Source organism: Polypterus senegalus, chromosome 4, assembly GCF_016835505.1.
Source record: "Polypterus senegalus isolate Bchr_013 chromosome 4, ASM1683550v1, whole genome shotgun sequence".
NCBI lineage: Eukaryota > Metazoa > Chordata > Cladistia > Polypteriformes > Polypteridae > Polypterus > Polypterus senegalus.
The window spans coordinates 24,464,007-24,487,239 of record NC_053157.1 but is presented as its reverse complement, the minus strand read 5'-3'; the positions used below and the strand labels follow the sequence as shown (position 1 = coordinate 24,487,239).

At 38.6% G+C, this 23,233-nt stretch overlaps 1 protein-coding gene across 1 annotated transcript; it reads right to left on the bottom strand.

Annotated features, from left to right (window-relative positions):
- Positions 1-2,713: 2,713 nt before the first annotated feature.
- LOC120528558 (mast cell protease 1A-like) lies at positions 2,714-14,488 on the bottom strand. The gene is made up of 5 exons (XM_039752737.1): positions 14,418-14,488; positions 9,060-9,225; positions 6,453-6,591; positions 4,188-4,436; positions 2,714-3,476 (listed from the first exon to the last, which is right to left on the bottom strand). Exons 1-5 carry the CDS (start codon positions 14,467-14,469, stop codon positions 3,303-3,305), a joined length of 780 nt encoding a protein of 259 aa, XP_039608671.1. The 5' UTR covers positions 14,470-14,488; the 3' UTR covers positions 2,714-3,302.
- Positions 14,489-23,233: the final 8,745 nt, after the last annotated feature.

Sequence of the window (23,233 nt, the reverse complement as noted above, 5' to 3'; positions counted from 1 at the left end):
ATATTGTGAAATAAATTTTGCCAATAAAAAAATTCAAACAGATGCGAGCCCATGTATCAGACTGCCATCTTCAGGTAGTGGTGGCCAATCAATATATATATATATATATTTTTTTTTTTTCACCTAACCTGCATGTCTTTGGACTGTGGGAGGAGACCGGAGTGCCCGGATGGGGAGGTGCTTTGTGTGGATGTGGGTGTGTCTTTAGTTATCCTCAAGTCTTGAATCCTCTGCTCTGTAGATAAAAGAGGAGATAATAAATAAATGACAGCACCAGCCTTCACCTAACACTACTAGCCTCATCGTGCAAGCCAAGGAGGTTTTGGAATTCTCAACTTCCATCTCCACTGTGCAGGATCTTCCCCTACATCGACATCACATCTGTAGTTGCCAGCTCCCTTCCACTCCATTGACTGTGTGTCTCTGTTGATCATGTGAAGAGAGAGCTAGGAAAACTCTCAGGGCCGGATGGAATCAGCTCCAGGGTGGTGAAAACATGTGCCAGCCAGGTCTGCGGGGTCCTTCAGCACCTGTTCTCCTTTTTCCAGAATTTGCAAAAGGTCCCCCAGCTGTGGAAATCATCCTATGTGGTCCCAGTGCCAAGGAAAGGCCATTCTAGTGATACCAAGTACTTCAGACCAGTTGCTCCTACTCCATACATCATGAAGACCTTTGAGAGACTGGTAATAAAACAGCTACAACCCCTGGTTTCACAACATCTGGATCTTTTGCAGTTTGCCTATCAGGCAAATATAGATCTGGAGGATGCTCTCATCTACATGCCCCACAGATCCTACTCCCACTTGGGGAGCAGTAGTCAGAATAATGTTCTTTGACTTTTCCAGTATTTTTTAACACAATTCTGCCTTGAAGACTTGGGGAAAAAATTAAAGGCTTTAAATTTTAATGCTCCTACAGACTCCAGGATCATGGACTACCTGACCAACAGACAATAGTTTGTGAGGCTGAGGGACTGTGTGTCAGAAATGGTGGTATGTAATACTAGAGCATGGAGCACATCAGGGAACTGTCCTGTTTTCCTCCCTCTATAACTCTACACAACAGCACAGTACCAATGTTTGCCATCTACAGAAACTTTTAGATGATATGTTCGCCATAGGCTGCATTTAGTACAGGAAAGTTATGGCAGACATCATCTTATGGTGTAAGGACAACAACTTGCAACTCAACACCACCATGACAAAACAGCTGCTGGCAAACTTCTGATGTGCCAAGAAGCCACTGAGTCACCATTCAGGGGGAGGATGTGGAAGTGGTGTGGAGCTACAGACATCTTGGGGTTCAGATTAACAACAAACTGGACTGGTCTGACAACGCAGTGGCACTGTACAAGAAGGGCCAGAGCAGACTGTACTTGCTATGGAGACCGTGCAGACAGTTGCTGGAAATGTTCTATCAGTCCATAACAGCCAGTGCGACATTCTATGCCGCAGTCTCTGGGGAAGCAATTTGAGCTCACAAGAAGCACAATGCCTTAACAAACGTATCAAGGAAACCTGTTCTAACACAGGGCTATCTCTTGTTGGACTGAAAGCTGTTGTGGAAATGGGATGCCATCGTGAAAAATCTTCTTCATCCCCTCAAGGATGTGCTCTGTTGGAGCACTTTTAGCCACAGGCTCATTCCACCATGGTGTGCTGAAAAGCACCGCTCTGGGGATCTTCCACCTGATGTTCTTTCTTTCTTATTTAATTTTATTTAAAACAAACATATTGAATATGTATCTCTTCGCTCTAAATGCATTTCGACCAAAAAATGACATTTCAGATAAGAACAGGTAACTTAAGCTACAATTCACACAGGCTCATCAAAACTGGACAATAGAAGACTGGAAAAATGTTGCCAGGTCTGATGAGTCGTGATTTCTGCTGTGATAGTTGGATGTTAGAGGCAACAGCCTGAAAGCATGGATCTGTTCTGTTTGTATTAACGTTTCAGGCTGGTGGTGATGGTGATGATGCGGGAGATATTTTCCTGGTCCATGTTGGGTCCCTTAGTACCAATAGGGTATTGTTTAAATGCCACAGCCTATCTGTGTGTTGTTGCTGACCATGTCCATTCCTTTATGACCACAGTGTACCGATCTTCTGATGGCTACTTCCATCAGGATAAAACACTATGTCACAGAGCTCATATTATCTCAACATGGTTTCTTGAACATGACAATAAGTTCACTGTACTCAAATGGTCTCCACAGTCACCAGATCTCAATCCAATGGAGCACCTTTGAGATGTGGTGGAACGGGAGATTAGCATTATGGACGTAGCCAACAAATCTACAGCAACTGTGTGATGCTATCATGTCAATATGGACCAGAATTCCTGAAGAATGCTTCCAGCACCTTGTTGAATCAATGCCATGAAGAATTATGCAATTCTGAAGGAAAAAAGGAAAAAACAGAGTGTGTTCGGCACAGATAGGGGTTTTCCAGGGGTGTGCTGAATTCAAAGAAGTGCTTTTAAAAGCAACGCCACTACTGCATTGTGAGGCAAACTAAGTGCTACACCACCTGACACCTGCACAGGCACAACAAAAGCATTACTGCTATTTAAAATGTGTGCTGTGGTTGTGGCTTCTCCAAGTAGCCTGCACCCTGCAATTCATAATAAGCTAGAATCTCTCTCATTTAATAATAATGTATATTCTGCTTTTTGAAACACATATAGTGCGCAGCTTAAAGAAATAAAACAGTTGCTTTCAAATAAGGTTTTATTCAAGCAATAAGAAGCAGAAAAGTACAAAAGCTTCAGACTCCTACTATCATATTAACCCCTTCATGTTTGAAAGTAGAACTCACAGTGCCAGATGAGGCTGTGGATTAACAGATTTGTTAAGGCATAAACAGAAATGATGCTGCAATTAGCTTAATGGATTGTTTTATAGCTGTTTCTCTTGACACTATTCATGCACCATTTCCAACCTATTGTTGCACTTCTTCTATTATAAACACTAAGGTCTGCAAATACAAATCCTTTTTGCAGTGACTAGAATCCACGCAAAATAAAAATGTGTGGGACAAATTAATTTGTAAGCATCAAAAAATGTTCAAACTAGCCATGGGACTATGTGGGATGAATTACTTTGTGGATAGAATAAATGCCAGGCCCATCAAGATATTAACTCAAGAGTTAGTGAAACGTTTTACTGCTGTGTGCTGCTGTGTTTATAGCTGAAGTTTGAAAACTGATTTCTGCTTGTCTGTTTAGCTAAGCTTAAAATAACACTTTAAATGCAATAATCCCAGGAAACCGAATCTCTGAGGCACAGAAGTTTTCATAAATTAGGGTGGGATCCCATTCAAAACATCGTCAATCCAGGTCTGGTACTCGGACACCTTGGTGTAAACATTACAGCGATTGGGATCATCACAATTACCAGGTTTGGAAAAAGACACGACCCCAACTGCTGTGTCCACATTGCCAACTTTACATACCAGTGGACCACCAGAGTCACCCTGCAGTAAAATAAAATGAAAGATTAACAGTTGAAAGTGGCTGTTTAAACAGAGTATTTTTAACCATTTATTTAATCTACTCAAGACCTCAAGGTAGAGCTAGCTAGATCATTTTTTTAATAACAATTGCTATAAGACAGAAAAACTAACTACATCTGATGTAAATCCATCTCACAATAACTTTTTATACTCAAAAATATATAATTACATCTTTCCTCATTTTTTCAGATTAACCTGCTGTGCCTTAATGAAATATATGTCTACTGTATTATCTTCCAATATTGCATATTATATTCTACAGTTGTCTGATCAAAGACATCACCTGAAACTCTGCATGAACACTTCTGATACAATTTAATCTTTTTCTACACAAAATTTTTCTGTACAAAAAAGTACTGATAAGCTGTACTTGGCATAATAAGATGCAGCAGCAAACAATCTGGAGAAGATTAAAATTAGAGCAGAGGAGGAAGGTGATTGCTTTTTTTGCGCCTTTACTGTCATATAAACTACCATAGACAATTTTTCTTGAGGAAAAATTCTTCTAGGCATAAAGATACGGTATCTCTGTTCTCATGTGGATGGTGAGCTGCCAGATACACTTTGTTAGTTTTCTGAAACTAATTTTCCTTTGCACAATTTCTCTGCACAGTTTGGTTAGCTTTAAAGAGTCAAGGACAGCTTTTCAGAATTTTTGAGTCACACACTTACTCGGCAGGTTCCCTTTACACCAGTGCCTCTTGCACAGATCATTTTGTTGGTTAGAATTTTTCCTGCACATTTAGTTCTGTTCAAAATATCTACTTGCACTTCTCTCAGCACGTCACTTTTTGATGCTGGATCCTTAGATGTTCTGCCCCAACCTGCCACAGAGCAGTGAGTTCCAGGTGCCAAAACAGTTGCACGGCTCGCATACTGGATTAACTGCACATTGGCACTAAGTGTCACATCCTGACTCAGCTGTGTGGAAAAAATAAAAACAGGATACAATTAGACCATTAGTCATGTTGGATGAAGTGGTCCTACTGCATCAGAGAGATTCAATCAGTTAAAAAAGTGATCTTCACCATTGTTATAACTGAATTATAAAAAGAAAGCACAACACTTAGTAATAAAGAGTTTGGAGTAAAATCAGTGAACACCAAGAATCCATTCAAGAAAGAAAACAAAGAGGCATAAAACTGAATCCAAATCCAAATCTTATTATGTGATATCATCTACTGTTGAATTCTGCTCTGTACTTGTAATATTTCTATTGCACTATTGCATTGTATTAAGGATTATTTATGTTCTGTTCTATGTATTGTGCTGTATTGACCCATTTTTTTTGACACACACTGCACACCAAGCCTACCTGGAAAGGGGTCTCTCTTTGAATTGCCTTTCCCAAAGTTTCTTCCATTTTTGTGAATTTCCCCTTAGGATTAATAAAGTATCTATCTATCTATCTATCTATCTATCTATCTATCTATCTATCTATCTATCTATCTATCTATCTATCTATCTATTTTTTCCCTACAAGATTTTTTTGGGAGTTTTTTTCTTGTCTTCTTAAGAGAGATTAAGGCTGGGGGGCTGTCAAGAGCCAGGGTGTGTTAAAGCTCATTGCGGCACTTCTTGTGTGATTTTGGGCTATACAAAAATAAATTGTATTATTAATTGTATTGTATTATAAAACCCTAGAAACTGAACTAATTACACGAGAGTATTTAGCCATTGGGTTTGTTGGTTTAGGAAATTCAGTTCAATTTCTGTTCTTTAACAAACTTTATTGAATACACTTGAACAAGTTTCTAGCTACAGTATGTTACATAACGTAATGACAAATAATTAAATCATACAGTATAAATTAAAACACACTGAGAAAGTTTCAAACAAGCTAGCATAAAATATTTTTAACTTAAGTTAACATTAAAATTAAGGTATGACACAATAGAAAAAGTGAATCTGCATTTATTGATATCTTAAAATTATATTTAGATATCTTTAAATGTTTTGAAAGTACTTGTATTTAAAGGTATCTGTGAATGTTTTAACAGTATTGTTAAATGATTAAAGATACCTTCAAATCCAGTTCATCAAAGCATGTTAATTGAATTTGAAGATATCCATAAAAGAATTAGCATTACTTTAAAATATCATATACATTTTATGATATCTCTAAATAATGCTCTAGCTTGCCATAATAATGACTGCCAACAAACAGAGATGCAAAAAGCATTTAAATACCAACTACTACAATAAAGTCATGATTCAGGATTTAAAAACTGAGACTAATGGGGCATCTCTCATACAAGCAGCAGATCATTCCACAGTTTTGGAAACCCTGGAACTAAAACCTCGACCTCTCATTGTTGATCTAAAAATTCTAAAACTTGAGATTATGATGTATGCTCTGGAGTGCACGTATGGATAATTTAATAGGTATGACCCACTCACAGTAAATCAATTTTGTTAAAATTTAGCAAATTTATACTTCAAGGAACGTTTGTCTAGACAGCTGACCTTTTGTTGAAAATATCTTGAATAAAGCATACTGTACAAATTAGTGAATTTGCAGAATCGCTGTCTTTAAGAAGAAAAATTCTGCTTTATTTGTGAATTAGTTTGCTATTTCAAATTTACCTTTGGAGAGGACACTTTAACTGCAGGCCTACCAAACAGTGCAGTGCTGGTCTTTGCTACTGCCACAGCCAATCAAACACACTTTCTGCATGCACCTCAGTCCCAGTACCTCCTCCAGCCCCCAGCATTTCCACATCAACTACATGACTCAACTCTTAGTTCCAGATTTCCATAGACAAATGCTTATGGTGACCTGTTCTAGTGCACATTTGCAATACCAAAATTCAGGGCTGGTACCAATGTGTGAGAAGTACAGATGTGATGAAAATCGTAGTCAGTGTTTTCTCGTTCTGCTTGCATTTCAACTGAAATTTCTACCTAGTTGAACATTACAGTTACAGCGATTCTCACCCTCAGTAGCAGGATATCATTTTCACGACTTGGGAGAGTGTAATTTGGATTGGGATAAAATTTGTCCTGCACAAGTATTCCTTGATTTGGTCTTGCATCTTTAGAGGGTGAGTGAATCCCAACATATGCTTTGATTCTCCTGCAGAAAATTAGAAAAACAAAATTAAAAGTGTACTCTTTACATTTTTGAACATGCTTAATTCAAATTAAAGGTTAAAGGGAACTCGAAGCCATTCCAGCAGCACTGGCAAAGGAGCAGGGAATAACCCCAGTTGGGCACCAGGAATTTTCTTTACATAAGGGAACAAATACCTACTTATACAATATTTATCCCTTTCTAAGTAATTATTATCCAATCATCATTATTCTCAACTCACTTACAGTTAAAGTTAGAAGGCTCAGAACAATACACCAGAATTGCAACAACTTTGTGCTGCAAAACACACATAACTTTGGTTTTGGGAACACATTTCAGCTTATAGGCTTTCCATAAAGAAGACATTTCAGGTCAGAGATCAAAGTGCGGTCCAGCATTGATACCAACATACATATTGAGAATATGGCATTAAATTTTGAGAATATGACATTAAATTGAATAAAGAGATTAATATGAAAGTTCAATTCCAGCCTGGATTAAGACCTCCACAGGCTGCTCAGTCACCCCTGAAGTGACTTAGCTAGTTAACAAAGAGTTGATCATACTTTTATCAGTGTAGCATGTAGACACCAAGTTGTTTAATGTGGTGTGGTATTTCCCAGTATTGCAGGGGGGTGAGTATGCGATGGTCCCCCTTAGTTATTTCAGGACATGGGGACTCAATCGTTTTATCAAGTGGGGAAGGTGAGGATGGTCCTCCTTGGTCATTTTGGTGTGCAGAGTTTCATCAAGCTGGAATGGGATTGGTGAAAGGCATCTTGCCATCATGACCCCCTCAAGGCATGAAACAAGTATTCTAAATGTATATGTTTTTAATGTATGTTCCTGTCCGTGTTCTGCTGAACTACTCAAAAGGTTTGGTTGCAACCCACAGGGTGGATTTCCAGTCAAATTTAAAATGCCCACAGTATGTCACAAATTATCCATATCAGAAACTATTGTAGCTCCATCTGTGTTATCTGACAGTGAAGCCCCATTTCATATAGCTGGGAAATGGAATGTGAACATGAAGATGACTTTTTGTCTTTAAGAGCAATTTACATTCTCCAGAGTCTGACATAACCAATGAATCTGAATCATCCACAAACAGTGGTATAAGTGGGAGCGATGTCACGAGTTTGTCATAGTCATACAAGGCAGAAGAGTACATAAGAATTCACTGGTGAAAAGGAGCAAGAATAGCCAGTGAAAGATTGGATTTAAGGGGGAAAGATAAAGTGGTCATTGCAGAAAGAGTCAGTCTGTTTCTGCCTTTCTGTCATCTTCAGTTGAGCACAGCACAGTCGATAGATTCCTTAGTAGTTTGTGTGTACATTTCAGCCATTAAAAAGCCTACATTTTGAATATTATTTATGTGCCTATGAGTGACACTGCAGCACTGTCCATTTACACACATTCAGCGGCTTTATGCTAAAAAGTGCAAATGACATGTCTTGGGAGCCACAGTGAGACTGTCCCTTTGTACTTCCAGACATTGGGTGTTAGAAAAATACCAGAGAAGTGCAAACATATTTATTGTAGGTCTCAGGGCTATGTTTTATAAGTTAGGTATTTCCAAAGTCAAGATAACAAAAATCATTTGAAACTGCATGACATTAGATTTTTGCTATCAAAATTTTGCACTTTCAGGAAAATGTTTTTTTTTTTTTTTTTGCAAGTGTTGCCGAGCAGAAGATGATGTCCTGAGGTCCATTATTTTATATCTGGAAATTAACATTGTCTCAGAATTCTTTTGCCTCTTAGGCAACAATATTTAAAACAAAAAAAAAAAAAGACTGAATTGTCCTGCAAAAAACATTCTACAATATTTAAACAAACAAAGTCTGCTACATTATGTTTCATCTGTTTGAAACTGGGATTACACTCACCAATTCAAGTACAAAGGCACTACAATTATTTTATTTTTTTAGTGGAATAGTTTGTAAAAAGGTAATTTTCATTTGATTAAACTTGATTGAAAACCTGGCTTTTATTGAAAAGCAGGATGCATTAAAAAGATTCTTCATCTAAGATCGGTTTAGCACCATCATCATCTACCAATCATTTCTGGCTCAGATAACCAAAGAAATCAAAAACAATCCCTGTAGCGTTCTTACTGCCTGACATTAATCAGTCTGGGGTTGCTCTTCCAGCCTTTCCTTCACAACAAGACCCCTATCTCTGGTTTAATAGAAGGGAGAGATGAGCTGGCTTCCAAGCCGAGATGGATGATGGATCCATTTTCAGGTTGGGATTCCACTAAAATGGAAGGATAGAGAGAGAATGCCTTGGGCCATGTGTTCCTTCATGCAAGGGAGTCATAGTTTTAGAGGGCAGTTTTTTTTTGTTGTTTTAGAGTAATTATGTAGTATATTTTTATTCATTTTATGTTTATTTTCTTCTTCAGGACAACTGCTCCCTACCCCTTACATTATTCACTCAACAAAGACTGAGGTTGCCTGAAAACTTACAGTCCATCGCAGTGGGCAGCCGTCACAACAATATTCTGATGAATGAGGAACCCTCCGCACCTGGAAGTTTTATTTACTTTTTGTACTCTCAAGAAGACCATGTACGGTCTGCTATGGGCTGCAGTCTCATTTCCATCCACGATCTTGTATCCAATTGCACCTGTGCCTGTGATATTGGATGAGAACATGAAAACAATGGCCAATGAAAGGCATTTTGTTTAATGTGAATTATGAAAGACATTTTTATACATTACTGTTTTATTAGATTTTGTTACAATGTATATATTACAAAGCAATACTAAATCTTACTCAGATCAGACACCCCACTCTTCCTACCCTTCTACAGAACAAAGAAAGAGATTTAATGTAATCAGTCAGAGAAAATGAAACATCCAAAAGGTTAGAAGGAGTTCCACAGGATAAAGTACTACAATATTCTAAAAAGTTCAGAATTTATTCCCATTATTTGTTTTTCAAACTTTGGTGTCAATTCCAAATTATCTTATCATAGGTGAGTTAGTGGCAAAAGAAAATGGTGCTAGCACTGCAGTGAAGAAACAAGAAATAAAATGTGGAAAGGAGTAAAATACAATGAAGACAATGTAACAGAAATGTTATAACATTCAGGACAAAAGTGTGTAACAAAATCACAATGAAGCTGAGAACATGTGATGATTCTGCAGAAATGAAATGGAGTACAATTAAAAAGAATGTGGCCCGAAATGAGAGGAGTTTTAAAGGACCTCACTGGTGGACATAGATGATGTATCTCTGAAACACTATTCTCCTTACGTTTGTAGCATAAATATAACTGCACATAAAATATCAGAGAGTTCATGTTATTTACGGAGAAAATACAGTACATAAACTGTTGAAAGACGTTAATAGAATATGACTATTGATTAACAAAAGAGGAATTTGTGAATGCTGTAGCATGTCCTTTCTTCAGGAGCTCAGCATAACAGAAAAATTTCAGGACTGATGGAAAAGCAATTAGAACATTAGGCAATTTAGATGAGAAAAAACAGGTAATTCAACCCAACAAAGCTCTCCATTTCTTTTCACTTAATTCTTTTAAATTAACATCAAGTCTAGTATTAAAAGTCCCTGAGGTCTTGCTGTCTACCACACTACTTGGTAGTTTATTCTTGTGTCTATGGTTCTCTGTGTAAAGAGAAGTTTCCAACTGTGTCCCCATGTTCTTGAGGAACTCATTTTAAAATAATAGTCTCGATCCACTGTACTAATTCCCTTCATAATTTTAAACTCTTCAATCATGTCACCTCTTAATCTTCTTTTGCTTAAACTGTAAAAGCTCAGCTCTTTTAATCTTTTTTCATAATTCATCCTCTGTAGCCCTGGAATCAGCCTAGTTGCTCTTCTCTGGACCTTTTCTAGTGCTGCTATGTCCTTTTCATAGCCCGGAGACCAAAATTGCACCCAGTACTCCAGATGAGGTCTAACCAGTGTGTTATAAAGCTTGAGGATAACCTCCTGTGACTTGTACTCCACTATATAACCTATATGACATTCTGTTAGCCTTCTTGATGGCTTCTGAACACGGTCTGGCAGTTGATAATATCGAGTCCACTATGACTTTTAAATCCTTCTCATGAAGTGTATTTTTGATTTTCACACTGGAGTTATTAATATTATATGCCTTATGCAGCTGTTTTTTTTACCTTTGCAGTTTCTTTTCAACTCTTTAATAACCCATTGTGGAGTGTTTTACATTTCCTACTAATTCCAAATTTAGTTATGTCCCTGTCTTGCATTATATGTAAAATGCTTTTACTGTAAACCTGTTCCACTGCTCCTCAACTGTCTCCACACTTAAAAGCTTATCCCAGTCTATCTATCCTCTTTAGACTTTGCCACATCTGGTCAAAATTTGCCCTACCAAAGTTAAAATTAACAGTTTCAACCTCAGCATTCACACTCTTCCAAAACACTGAGAATTTTATTATTTTATGATCACATGACCCTTTAGTTATTCAGTTACCTGTGCATCCGTAATTCTATCCTGATTATTACAAAATATTAAATCCAGACAAGCTTCACCCCGTGCTGGTGCTTTAACATACTGTGTTAAAAAACAGTCACTGATTACATCTAAAAACTCCTGCTCTTGTGCTCTGCTATTTACAAGGTAATCTCTGCTGATATTCAGGTAGTTCAAGTCCCCCATGACTATAATATCCCCCTGCAAACTTGCCTTTTAATATTATCAAAAAGATGTGCATTGAAGTTGCTATCTGCATTGTGTGGTCTATAATAGACTCTTAAAATTTGGCCTCTTTCCCTAATGCTTTCCAGTCCAAGTCACATGTCCTCACTAAAATTGAGATCATTGTCCAACTGAAGAGGACTTACATTTAAACTCTGTTTGACATAAACAGCAACCCCACCTCACTTTCTATTCTGTCCATCCTTCCTAAAAATGTGTATCCCTCTATGTTATACTCATCTCCATCATTGTTATTTAGCCAGGTTTCCATTATTGCTAAAATATCATAATTATGCCCCTCTACAAACAACACCAATCCTCTTGTTTTATTTTTGATACTTCTAGCATTAAGGCAAGTTATTTTTAAATTGTTACTCCTTTTACTCTTGTATCTAAAGATTGGATTTGAATTTACATTGCTATGAATTTTTATTTTTACACTATTGTTTGTTCCTTTATGTACAGTTCTAAACCTGGCCCGTTCTAAACTGCCTATACTCTCATTTGAACAATCTTTGACTAACCTACTCATAGCCTCCCCAACACCTTGGTGCCCCTCTGATTCAGATGTAACCCATTGCAGTAAGAAGTCCCAAAGACCAATAAGCCTATATCTTTCTACTCTACACCAAGATCTGAGCCACACATTAAGCCTTCTAATCTCCTCAGTCTTTCCTGGACTTGCATGTGGCACAGGCAGAACTTCAGAGAAGAGTACCTTGTCAGTTCTGCTCCTCAGCCTGTTGCTTAACTCTTTAAATTTGGATTGCAGAACTGACAGACTACCCTTGTGTATGTCATTTGTTCCAACATGGACAATGACCACTGGATCTACCCTTACTCTGGCCAAGAACCTTCTAGGGAGGTCTCTGACCTTTTCACCCAGAAAGCCACACACTGTGCAAGACTCTCTGATTCTGCAGCAAACATGTGTTTCAATCCCCCAATGATTAAATCCCCAATTCTCATTACCTCTCTCATTCTGGGAAACTGGTTTTGAGGTGGCCCACTGGGGCTCTTTATGCCTGCCTACCACGTTAGATTCTTCAGAGACACCGTCCAGCTCAGTAAGGACCTGAAAACGCTTTGACACTTCTGATTCTGTGGTTGATGCCCCCGACAGTGTGCACCCTTTACCTTGTGACCGTTACCCAACTATCATTACTTGTCTGGTATGGAATTTCATCCCGTGCCACCTTAGGGGTGCACACTATCTCTCTATGGGACACCTGGGCCAGGTCCGCCAGTTCTCTACTACAATGCAGGCCAGCCAACTCCTCCACCAGTTCAGCAACCCTGAGCTTGAGGTGCTGGTTCAGTTGGTACCTTCTGCAGATGTATCCCTCATAGAAGACATTCCCTAGAAAGTCCAACATCCAACAGGACTTGCACTGCACTGATCTCATTATTAAATTTGAGTTAGGATTACTAAAACTGCCTTTAGTTTTTTAATTTATTAAAAAATGTAAACCAAAGAAATTATAGATTAAAGAACTGCTACAGTTATTATACACCTTCTGGCCCCTTAAGCTTCTGTAATTTTCTTCCCCTCAACTGCTTGCTGAGGTAAACTTTACTTTTCTTTGTCTGCTCTCCTAACTTGCACTCCTCTTATTCCTTACTTAACAGTTCTCCACTCGCACCATATGTACTCCATCATATTAATGAACTCTTATGCTGTTACCCACTTTACCTGCTCTACTGTCATAACCACTAAAATCTTTTCAATCTAGAGAAACATTCCTACAGTCTTATCTGCTCCTGCCACTTGTGCCTAACTGGCATCTTAATGCTGGCAGATTGCCTATGTACTACTGTTGAGCCTTTCTCTTTCCCACTTTGAAGTCAGCCACTGCTTTTCTTTTTTTTCCCCACTAAGGAATCGCTGTTGTTTTTACTAATAACTATTCTTTGCTATGACACCAGTTATTTACTTACACAGAAGCTGGTGTCCACTACTGCTGCTTACTGCCCTGCCTCGATGATGCTAGTTTCAATACAAGTAGCTAATACAAGTACAACTAACAAGTAACTCTTTCAAATTTTTCTCCAAATACTCAGCTGCTTTTGCTCCTGTGCAGGAAAAAAAGCAAAACACCCTAGCGACAACCAAAAGAGTACGTTTTTAGCACCAAAATGTATTTTTTAACTAACTCTGACACCACAGTATACAGGTACAAACACTCTTGGCTGCTTCTCATTCATTTGCAGAGATGACATCAGCATGCCTGAGTGTCAGTGTAGTGTAATGAAGAATCAGAAATGAATCTTAAATCAGAATCAAATAATGATAAATAAAAAATTATGTAAATACTGCATATGAATCCTCAATAAACATAAATAAAACTGCATCTAACCTCACATTCTAAGTATAATCTCATGTTATAAGAAGTGAACACAGTGAAAAAAGTACTGTTGAGATCACCCTGGATATCAATGATTCTTCCAAAGGAGTTAGCTCACTGCTCTTGCAGAATTTTTGATCTTATTTTTCTACTCTGCGAGTGCAATATTATTATGTACTGTACTAGTTGAGTTACCCAGTGTTGTCGCAGGTGAGAAACTGGAAAGGTAGACAGGGAAACAGTAATTATAAAATATATATTAGTAAACTTTATTACCCTTTAACTTGATGCATTTCGTATGTAATTGTTAGTATTAGAAAATGCATTATAAACGCATGTATACAAAATTCAAAATTATTCCCTGTGGTGCAAAGAATCCCAAATTATAATAAAAAAAACTATGGAAATAATACGGCTTAGGGCTATGACAAAAGTACCTAGAGAAATGCATTTTTTTAAAAAAAAAAAGATAAATGTAATAGTTGAGAATGAACCCTAATTTGTTTCAAAAGCATGCTGACCTTTAGAACCCGCGTGGCACTGTTCGTGTTGACAGATCACACTGTATTGCCCAGGGAGAGCAATGCTGAAAGTTACACTTGACAATACAACTGCTATTACTATCACCTCTTCTACTGCTGCTCTTGCTAGGAAGTATCTGTGTGCCAAATTTCAAGTCTGAAGCTTGAAATACAAAACATTGCCTCAAGAACAATCAAATTTACATATTTGAATAAAAATAAAATTCATGATTTTTTGTTTTTACCTCACCAATCAAAAGCTTACCAGACAGTGCCAGGCAAACAGCGAAAACCAGGCTATAGTTTGGTCCAGTCATGGCTCTGCTCTGGAGTCCTGCTGAGTTTCTTCTCAGGTTTATTTAACAGACCTTCAGAGCAACCACAAGCCACAGATCAGATATGAAATCACTCTTTGAAAAGGGAATTTAAAAGTCAAAGGTTTCCTTTTAAGGAGTTTAATTTTGCTTTATTGGTATGATTATTTTAAGGACTAAATTATAATGAGCAGATTACATATGAGCAAGACTTTTAATACTACATTTTGACCAATTCTGATCAGATATTAATAACTAGACATTAAGCCCGTTACAATAATTGGCTCTAGAACAGTAGTGCATAAACATTTCTATGAACAGTCAATATTAAATGGCAAGGGACCTTGTATGTGGCTGTAATATGCCTCATTGTATTGTGCGCCTTTAATTTTCTCTCAGTAATACTGGTTTCTGTTTCCGTAAAATGCCTGTAATTTTGTATGACAGTAATACAGTGGAACCAAAGTAATTTCCCCCATAGGATCGTATGTAAATACAATTAATCTGTTCCAGACCGTATGAACTGTATGTAAATATATATATTTTTTTAAGATTTTAAGCACAAATATAGTTAATTATACCATTGAATGCACAGTGTAATAGTAAACTAAATGTAAAAACATTGAATAACACTGAGAAAACTTTGAACAACAGAGAAAACTAACACTGCAACAGTTCGCGCTATCGCTGTACAACCCGCTCGCTAAAAACACCTTTTTTAATGAGTTTTAAGCACAGGGAAAAAAATGAACATTTGAAAAATCCGTAATCTAATAAACAACCAAGAAAAGTAACATTGCAACAATGCACGCGTGCGCCTGTGTGTGTGTCTGTCTGTCTCTGTCGCGGGCCTGAGTGTGTGTGTGCGTGCGTGCGTGTCTGTCCCCATGCGGGCCTGCCTGTGTGTGTGTGTGTCTCTCTGTTCTGTGCGTGTCTGTCCATCTCTCGCGTGGGCCTGCCTGAGTGTGCGTGCGTGCGTGCGTGCGTGCGTGCGTGCGTGCGTCGCGTGTCTGTCCGTCTCTCGCGTGGGCCGGCCTGCCTGCCCGCGCGCACGCGTGTGTGTGTGTGTGCGTGTCTGTTTGTCTCTTGCGTGAGCCTGCCTGCCTGCCTGCGTGCACGCGTGTCTGTCCGTCTCTCGCATGGGCCTGCCTGCCTGTGCGTGCACGCGCGCGTGTATGTGTGCATGCGTGCCTGTCTCTTGGGCGGGCCTGCGTGTCTGTCTGTCTGTCTGTCTGTCAGGAAATGCACAGGAAGAGACTGAACACGTGACGTGTGGCCCCGCGCATGCGCACTTCACCAGAAGACACATACACACGGACACTGGACGCACACAAGGGTTTTATTAAAGAGGATGATAAAGTATCTATCTATCTATCTATCTATCTATCTATCTATCTATCTATCTATCTATCTATCTATCTATCTATCTATCTATCTATCTATCTATTTGTCTAATAGTAAGAATAACAATACATTTATGTACATAGCACCTAAACTGAATGCAACTCAATGTACTGCATACAAGAATTACAGTATATTCCAAATGATAAAGTAGCAAAAGAAAAGTATCCATCCATCCATTATCCAGCCCGCTATATCCTAACTACAGGGTCATGGGGGTCTGCTGGAGCCAATCCCAGCCAACACAGGGCACAAGGCAGGAAACAAACCCCAGGCAGGGCACCAGCCCACCGCAGAAAAAGGAAAGTATTCAAAATGAAGTAAGCACTCAGTGATACTAAAATATATCTAAAAGGTTAGCAATGGTTCAGCATATTTGACTAATTTAGAACAACATCAATACATTGCCTGACAGAATATTAAGAATCTCTAAACTGTTCTTTGCAATGTAATTTCATTCTTTTTAATGGTAAATAGAATTTGAAGGTCTTTACTCAATGTACTGTTGTAGGTGGCTAGGACTCTTCCATTGAGACTGACAGCATACTGCAGGTTGCCAATAGTGTAGCATGAATCATTATAATAGATTGTTCATTAGGGAGTCTGTTTTATCCTGTTATTAGATCTCCTCTCACATTCACCAAACACAAAAGGTACCAACTAACTTCTTAGGTTGTTTCCCTATCGTGGGATCATACAGTAAGTAATGTCAAAACCAGCTATGTACCTGTAACCTCTCATACTGTATGTGTCTCTGTCCATATTGTACTCCATGTATTCAACCCTAGGGACCCCTAATGACAGGCTGCTTGGTGACTGGGGCTGCCTTTATGTTCACTTCCATTTACTTTAATGGAGGTTTACAGCAAATAAAGGTCTTCACAATGCCGTCATTTTAAACACCTTATGGGCCTCCATCTGGACAAGGAGTAGTCGATCTTTAGCAGCTTTTCAACTCACTAATAGCAATAATCAGACAGAGATTGGCTTCTAGCTTTTCCTTTAAAAAATCATGTTTATTTGCATCAAAACCATTAGTTGCAAATTTAAACAATACAACAAATTGTACAACCTGGATGGGTTTATGCAGCCTTTTTTCAGTCCCAAATGACATTTCCCAAATGGTCCGGTTCCTTAGTTACAGATTATAAATCCTTAATGGAAAATGAAAAAGATTTCTTGCCAGAGATAAAGATAGAGCTCCTTTTCCAAGTGTCCAGCAGCTAAAAAGCAACAACAGATAGAAAGCACTGTATAAGTGTCCATGTTCAGCTAAAAGAGGCTTCTTATAAAAGAAACGAACTGCGCTCTTAAAAAAATTCAGAACTGAAAACTCTTGTTTTTACAATAAATGACAACTGATTTAAACTGAAAAAAAAATTGTTTTTGAAAAAAAGTCAATTAAAAGTTTTCCATTTACCTGCTCTCTCCCTGCGCCCCCCAGTGTGCCCAATTAAGGGCACACACCCAGCTTTCTTTCCACTAGAACAGCAGACAGTTTCTCAAAACAGGTAAAATGGTACCACATCAAAGTTGATTGGAAATCAAAAGACGCACTTTCTGAATAATTAAAATGCTCTGATTCCTGTTTGCCTTTTAGCCTTCCTATAACTTTTAGCACTTATGTTTAGCATGACAAGACTTTCAGGCTTAATCTGTTAACCTGCCAGTTGAAAAGATTACAGTATCTACTGTACTATGTCTAAAGCTTTTATTTTTATTTTTTAAGAAGTCTTATAAATCTATACTGACACCAAGAAGGAGAATTAGTGAGGAAATGACTAAATACAATCTATCCATCCATTATTTCTTGAACCTGCTGAAACAAGTTGAAGTGGTAGTGGCCTGAGTCTATCCTGTCAACTGTAGGCATTATGAAGGAACCGAGACTGGACAGGACACCAGTGCCACAAGACGCACTTATGCACCCACCCACAGTAACTGGCATAAAACCTATCAACTTGGTTTTATTTGGCTTATTGCAGAACTACTATGATATCATATTGCCTTTATCACAAATTAAATTCACTACCTTTTACAGAAAGCCATAAAAGATCCATCAGTTCATTTCGTAAAATGAGTATAACATCAGTAGTCTACAACTAGCTAATGTATTGATTTTCTTTATTGGCTTTCAAGAAACTTAACCCCAGCTTCAGCACATGCTTTTGAACACATTTAGAAATGTTTTAACACAAGGGAAAGGTTGTGCTTATTGTAATTATTTGAAAAGTAGTAACTTCGGAAAACACCTTTAAGGTGATGATAGATAGATAGATAGATAGATAGATAGATAGATAGATAGATAGATAGATAGATAGATAGATAGATAGATATTTTATTAATTCCAAGGGGAAATTCACATAATCCAGCAGCAGTATACTGATACAAAGAAACAATATTAAATTAAATAGTAATAAAAATGAAAAGAATTAAAATAAAATTAATGTTAGCATTTACTCCCCTGGGTGGAATTGAAGAGTCGCATAGTGTGGGGGAGGAACGATCTCCTCAGTCTGTCAGTGGAGCAAGACCGTGACAAAAGTCTGTCACTGAAGCTACTCCTCTGCCTGGAGATGACACTGTTAAGTGGATGCAGTGGATTATTCATGATTGACAGGAGTTTGCTTAGTGCCCGTCGCTCTGCCACAGATGTTAAACTGTCCAACTTTAATCCTACAATGGAGCCTGCCTTCTTAACAAGTTTGTCCAGGCGTGAGGCGTCTTTCATCTTTATGCTGCCACTCCAGCACACCACCGCGTAGAAGAGGGCACTCGCCACAACCGTCTGGTAGAACATCTGCAGCATCTTACTGCAGATGTTGAAGGATGCCAACCTTCTCAGAAAGTATATTCTGCTCTGAGCTTTCTTACATAGAGCATCAGTATTGGCAGTCCAGTCCAATTTGTCATGCAATTACCTTGACATTACCTCTTGCAAGTACTGTTGGCAGCTAACTATGAGAGTTCTCTCAATTTAGCTTAGCTTGTTAAAGCAGGTGCAGTCAGGTCCACCTCTCAGAGTTTAAATTCTGCTGCCGACACATCTCAGGGTAGATTTGTAGTTGCTCAGACAGTCTGCCGTATTAACAAGCCCTGTGCAAATTTATTTTCTTACTGATCACACAAGGTCTGGGGAAAGTCATCATTCAACATAAAATATAAAACAGGTAAAGAATGTTATCTACTCAGCATTTAAGCTTTGGGTTTTCATAGAAATGCTTATAAGCCAAAATGTTTTATTTAAAAATTATTGTAACAGTTTTTATTTAACCTTTACTTGTTTTTTTTTTTCCTTGTTGTGCATTACAACTGATAAAACTCTACTTTAACTCCCATTTAATCAGTAATGGTTTGCCTTCACCAAATATTTTAACTGATCTTACTCAAGAAATGTCAAAATAAGTTTGGAAATACTAGAGTGTGTTTTAAAAAATATAAAACCCACAACACAAGTTCTCCAGATTTGCACATAAACTGCTGGAAGCTCATTATTAAGAAATTCACAATAGATGTGTTCTCTGGTGATCTTATACACCAAACATTTTCCTGGAAATTCACCGTGTGGCTGTGTGGTGACGCACATTAGGGTCTGTGACTGTAGGCAGGTTTTTAAATAAAAATGGTGCACTCGGGCTCTGGGAAGGAGCAGGTGCTCATGGAAATGAGCACAAGTGGCTGCATAATAGTGAAGGGAGAAATTGGGTGGCCATGCATCCACGTGCAGACACGTATGGCTCTGCCAGTTTCCTCATTAGCAGTCAATAGGATCAATGATCAAGGCAGCTGTGCCCGGTTAAAGTATAAAGTAGCCTGGGCAGGAAATGAGGAGAACAAAACTGGGTTTAGCAAAGTACAGTATATGGGAAAGGAAGGAGATGTGCATGCATTTAGTTACTAGAAGCAGAATGGAAGGCTGGAGGGGCTCTGGGTGCTACCTATGCACTCAGTGCCTGCAAAGTTGAAAGGCACAACTGACCAGAAGGCGAGGAAGGCCAAGGGAGCAGACAGATTTCTGAGGTTCTGATGTGATAACATCCAGATGAGAGAACTGAGGAGCCTTGGGAGCTGCAAGTACTGATGAAGGTGGCAGCTTCATAGATGGCAAGGGTTTGACGCAGTAGCAGTTTGGGTCTGCAGGTAGTGAAAGAGGTGACAGATCATAGGATGAAGTGGGCCACGTCTGTGAGACACTGGTGTGTCCTGATAAGGACAGGGAAAGACTAGGAAGAATATAGTGATTTTACATTACCGTGTGGATTTTAACCTTTTGGATTATTTCTATTGGAAATTTTAACTGTACACAGAAGAGCGCCTGTTTTTATTTTAATTATGTGTCATTTTTTAGAAGAAACTCGTCAAAAAAAAACTCTTCTAAAGAAAATCTCTTGCTTGTTATGTGTCTACATTGCCCTGGCTCATCTCGGTTGATGAGAATCTGCAGTTCTGGGTTCAGGGTCATGATGGTAGCTGCAGCCAGCCCAGACCATCACAGGCTGGCTTAGAAAGTTGTATTTTTTCCCCACTGTGACATCTGCCAATATTTTGGTGGGACAGCCCCCCGAGTATTTGTATGGTGATCTTAGCAGTGTCGTAAAAACCTGCAAATACATTTAAATGCAAAAAACATATACAGAAGGAAATTGCATATAACACTAACCAAAGATAAATAGAGGAAAAATAAAGTTTTGATTTATAATAAGAGACAATAAACCAAAACAAAAATACCAAACACTTTAGGAATATGCTGAACAGAAAATAATTTGAGATACAAACGTGATTATCTTGAGCACCTGAACAGAGAGGATAAACTGAAAGAAGGGTCAGAATGTCAGGGTAAGTTAAATGCCTTCCTAAACAAATGAGTTTTAAGTTGTTTTTAAAAGGAATTGAGTCAGTTGATCTCATTATTTTAGGGATGTCATGAAATGTCTGGGACCAATGGAGCTGATGGCCCTGTCACCCATAGAGCACAGGTTAGTTTGGCCAGAATCTGTAGATCTAACTGCGCAGATAGAAGCATAGTGATAGAGGAAGTTACTGTTGTAGCAAGATGTAAGACCATATAAAGCTTTACAAGTTAGTAACAACATTTTTATATTCAATCCTAAAAGATACAGAGAGGCAGTGATAATAAAGCAGGATGGGTGTTATGTGCTCACTGTTGCAGGTTTGTGTAAGGACTCTTGCAGCGGAGTTTTGAACCAAAACTAAAAAGACTAGAAGAGGCAGTAGGGAGTTCCTGTAGTCTATTGTGGATTTTTAATAAAAGCATAGATTAGTTTCTCAGCACCAGAAAAAGAGAGGAATGAACAATATGTTATGGAAGTAACAGTAAGAAATTTTCTTAATGTGATTTGTGAGGGAAGAATAAGAAAGAGATGAATGAAAAATAACGTCAAGATTTAAAAGTTTATCCCAGTCTATCCTCTTTAGACTTTGCCACATCTGGTCAAAATTTGCCCTACCAAAGTTAAAATTAACAGTTTCAACCTCAGCATCCACACTCCACAGTGAGAATTTTATTATTTTATGATCACATGACCCTTTAGTTATTCAGTTACCTGTACATCCGTAATTCTATCCTGATTATTACAAAACACTAAATCCAGACAAGCTTCACCCCGTGCTGGTGCTTTAACATACTGTGTTAAAAAACAGTCACTGATTACATCTAAAACCTCCTGCTCTTGTGCTCTGCTATTTACAAGGTAATCCCTGCTGATATTCAGGTAGTTCAAGTCCCCCATGACTATAATATCCCCCTGCAAACTTGCCTTTTAATATTATCAAAAAGATGTGCATTGAAGTTGCTATCTGCATTGTGTGGTCTATAACAGACTCCTAAAATTTGGCCTCTTTCCCTAATGCTTTCCAGTCCAAGTCACATGTCCTCACTAAAATTGAGATCATCGTCCAACTGAAGAGGACTTACATTTAAATTCTGTTTGACATAAACAGCAACCCCACCTCACTTTCTGTTCTGTCCATCTTTCTCAAAAAATGTGTATCCCTCTATGTTATACTCATCTCCATCATTGTTATTTAGCCAGGTTTCCATTATTGCTAAAATATCATAATTATGCCCCTCTAAAAACAACACCAATTCCCTTGTTTTATTTTTGATACTTCTAGCATTAAGGCAAGCTATTTTTAATGTGTTACTCCTTTTACCCTTGTATTTAAACATTGGGTTTGAATTTACACTACTATGCATTTTTATTTTTACACTATTGTTTGTTCCTTTATGTACAGTTCTAAACCTGGCCTGTTCTAAACTGCCTGCCCCCCCATACTCTCATTTGAACAATCTTTGACTAACCTACTCATAGCCTCCCCAACACCTTGGTGCCCCTCTGATTCAGATGTAACCCATTGCAGTAAGAAGTCCCAAAGACCAATAAGCCTATATCTTTCTACTCTACACCAAGATCTGAGCCACACATTAAGCCTTCTAATCTCCTCAGTCTTTCCTGAACTTGCATGTGGCACAGGCAGAACTTCAGAGAAGAGTACCTTGTCAGTTCCGCTGCTCAGCCTGGTACCTAGCTCTTTAAATTTGGATTGCAGATCTGACAGACTACCCTTGTGTATGTCATTTGTTCCAACATGGACAATGACCACTGGATCTACCCTTACTCTGGCCAAGAACCTTCTAGGGAGGTCTCTGACCTTTTCACCCAGAAAGCCACACACTGTGCAAGACTCTCTGATTCTGCAGCAAACATGTGTTTCAATCCCCCAATGATTAAATCCCCAATTCTCATTACCTCTCTCATTCTGGGAAACTGGTTTTGAGGTGGCCCACTGGGGCTCTTTACGCCTGCCTACCACGTTAGATTCTTCAGAGACACCGTCCAGCTCAGTAAGGACCTGAAAACGCTTTGACACTTCTGATTCTGTGGTTGATGCCCCCGACAGTGTGCACCCTTTACCTTGTGACCGTTACCCAACTATCATTACTTGTCTGGTATGGAATTTCATCCCGTGCCACCTTAGGGGTGCACACTATCTCTCTATGGGACACCTGGGCCAGGTCCGCCAATTCTCTACTACAATGCAGGCCAGCCAACTCCTCCACCAGTTCAGCAACCCTGAGCTTGAGGTGCTGGTTCAGTTGGTACCTCCTGCAGATGTAGCCCTCATAGAAGACATTCTCTAGAAAGTCCAACATCCAACAGGACTTGCACTGCACTGATCTCATTATTAAATTTGAGTTAGGATTACTAAAAACTGCCTTTAGTTTTTTAATTTATTAAAAAATGTAAGCCAAAGAAATTATAGATTAAAGAACTGCTACAGTTATTATACACCTTTTGGCCCCTTAAGCTTCTGCAATTTTCTTCCCCTCAACTGCTTGCTGAGG

Excerpts from the sequence above, each read along its gene's own strand:
- LOC120528558 (XM_039752737.1), bottom strand. The coding sequence starts at position 14,469 with ATGACTGGACCAAACTATAGCCTGGTTTTCGCTGTTTGCCTGGCACTG. Across the intron at positions 6,592-9,059 it reads GCTGCCCACTGCGATGGACT|GAGAATCAAAGCATATGTTG; the intron begins GTAAGTTTTCAG and ends AATTTTCTGCAG. Across the intron at positions 3,477-4,187 it reads GTGTAAAGGGAACCTGCCGA|GGTGACTCTGGTGGTCCACT; the intron begins GTAAGTGTGTGA and ends ATTTTACTGCAG.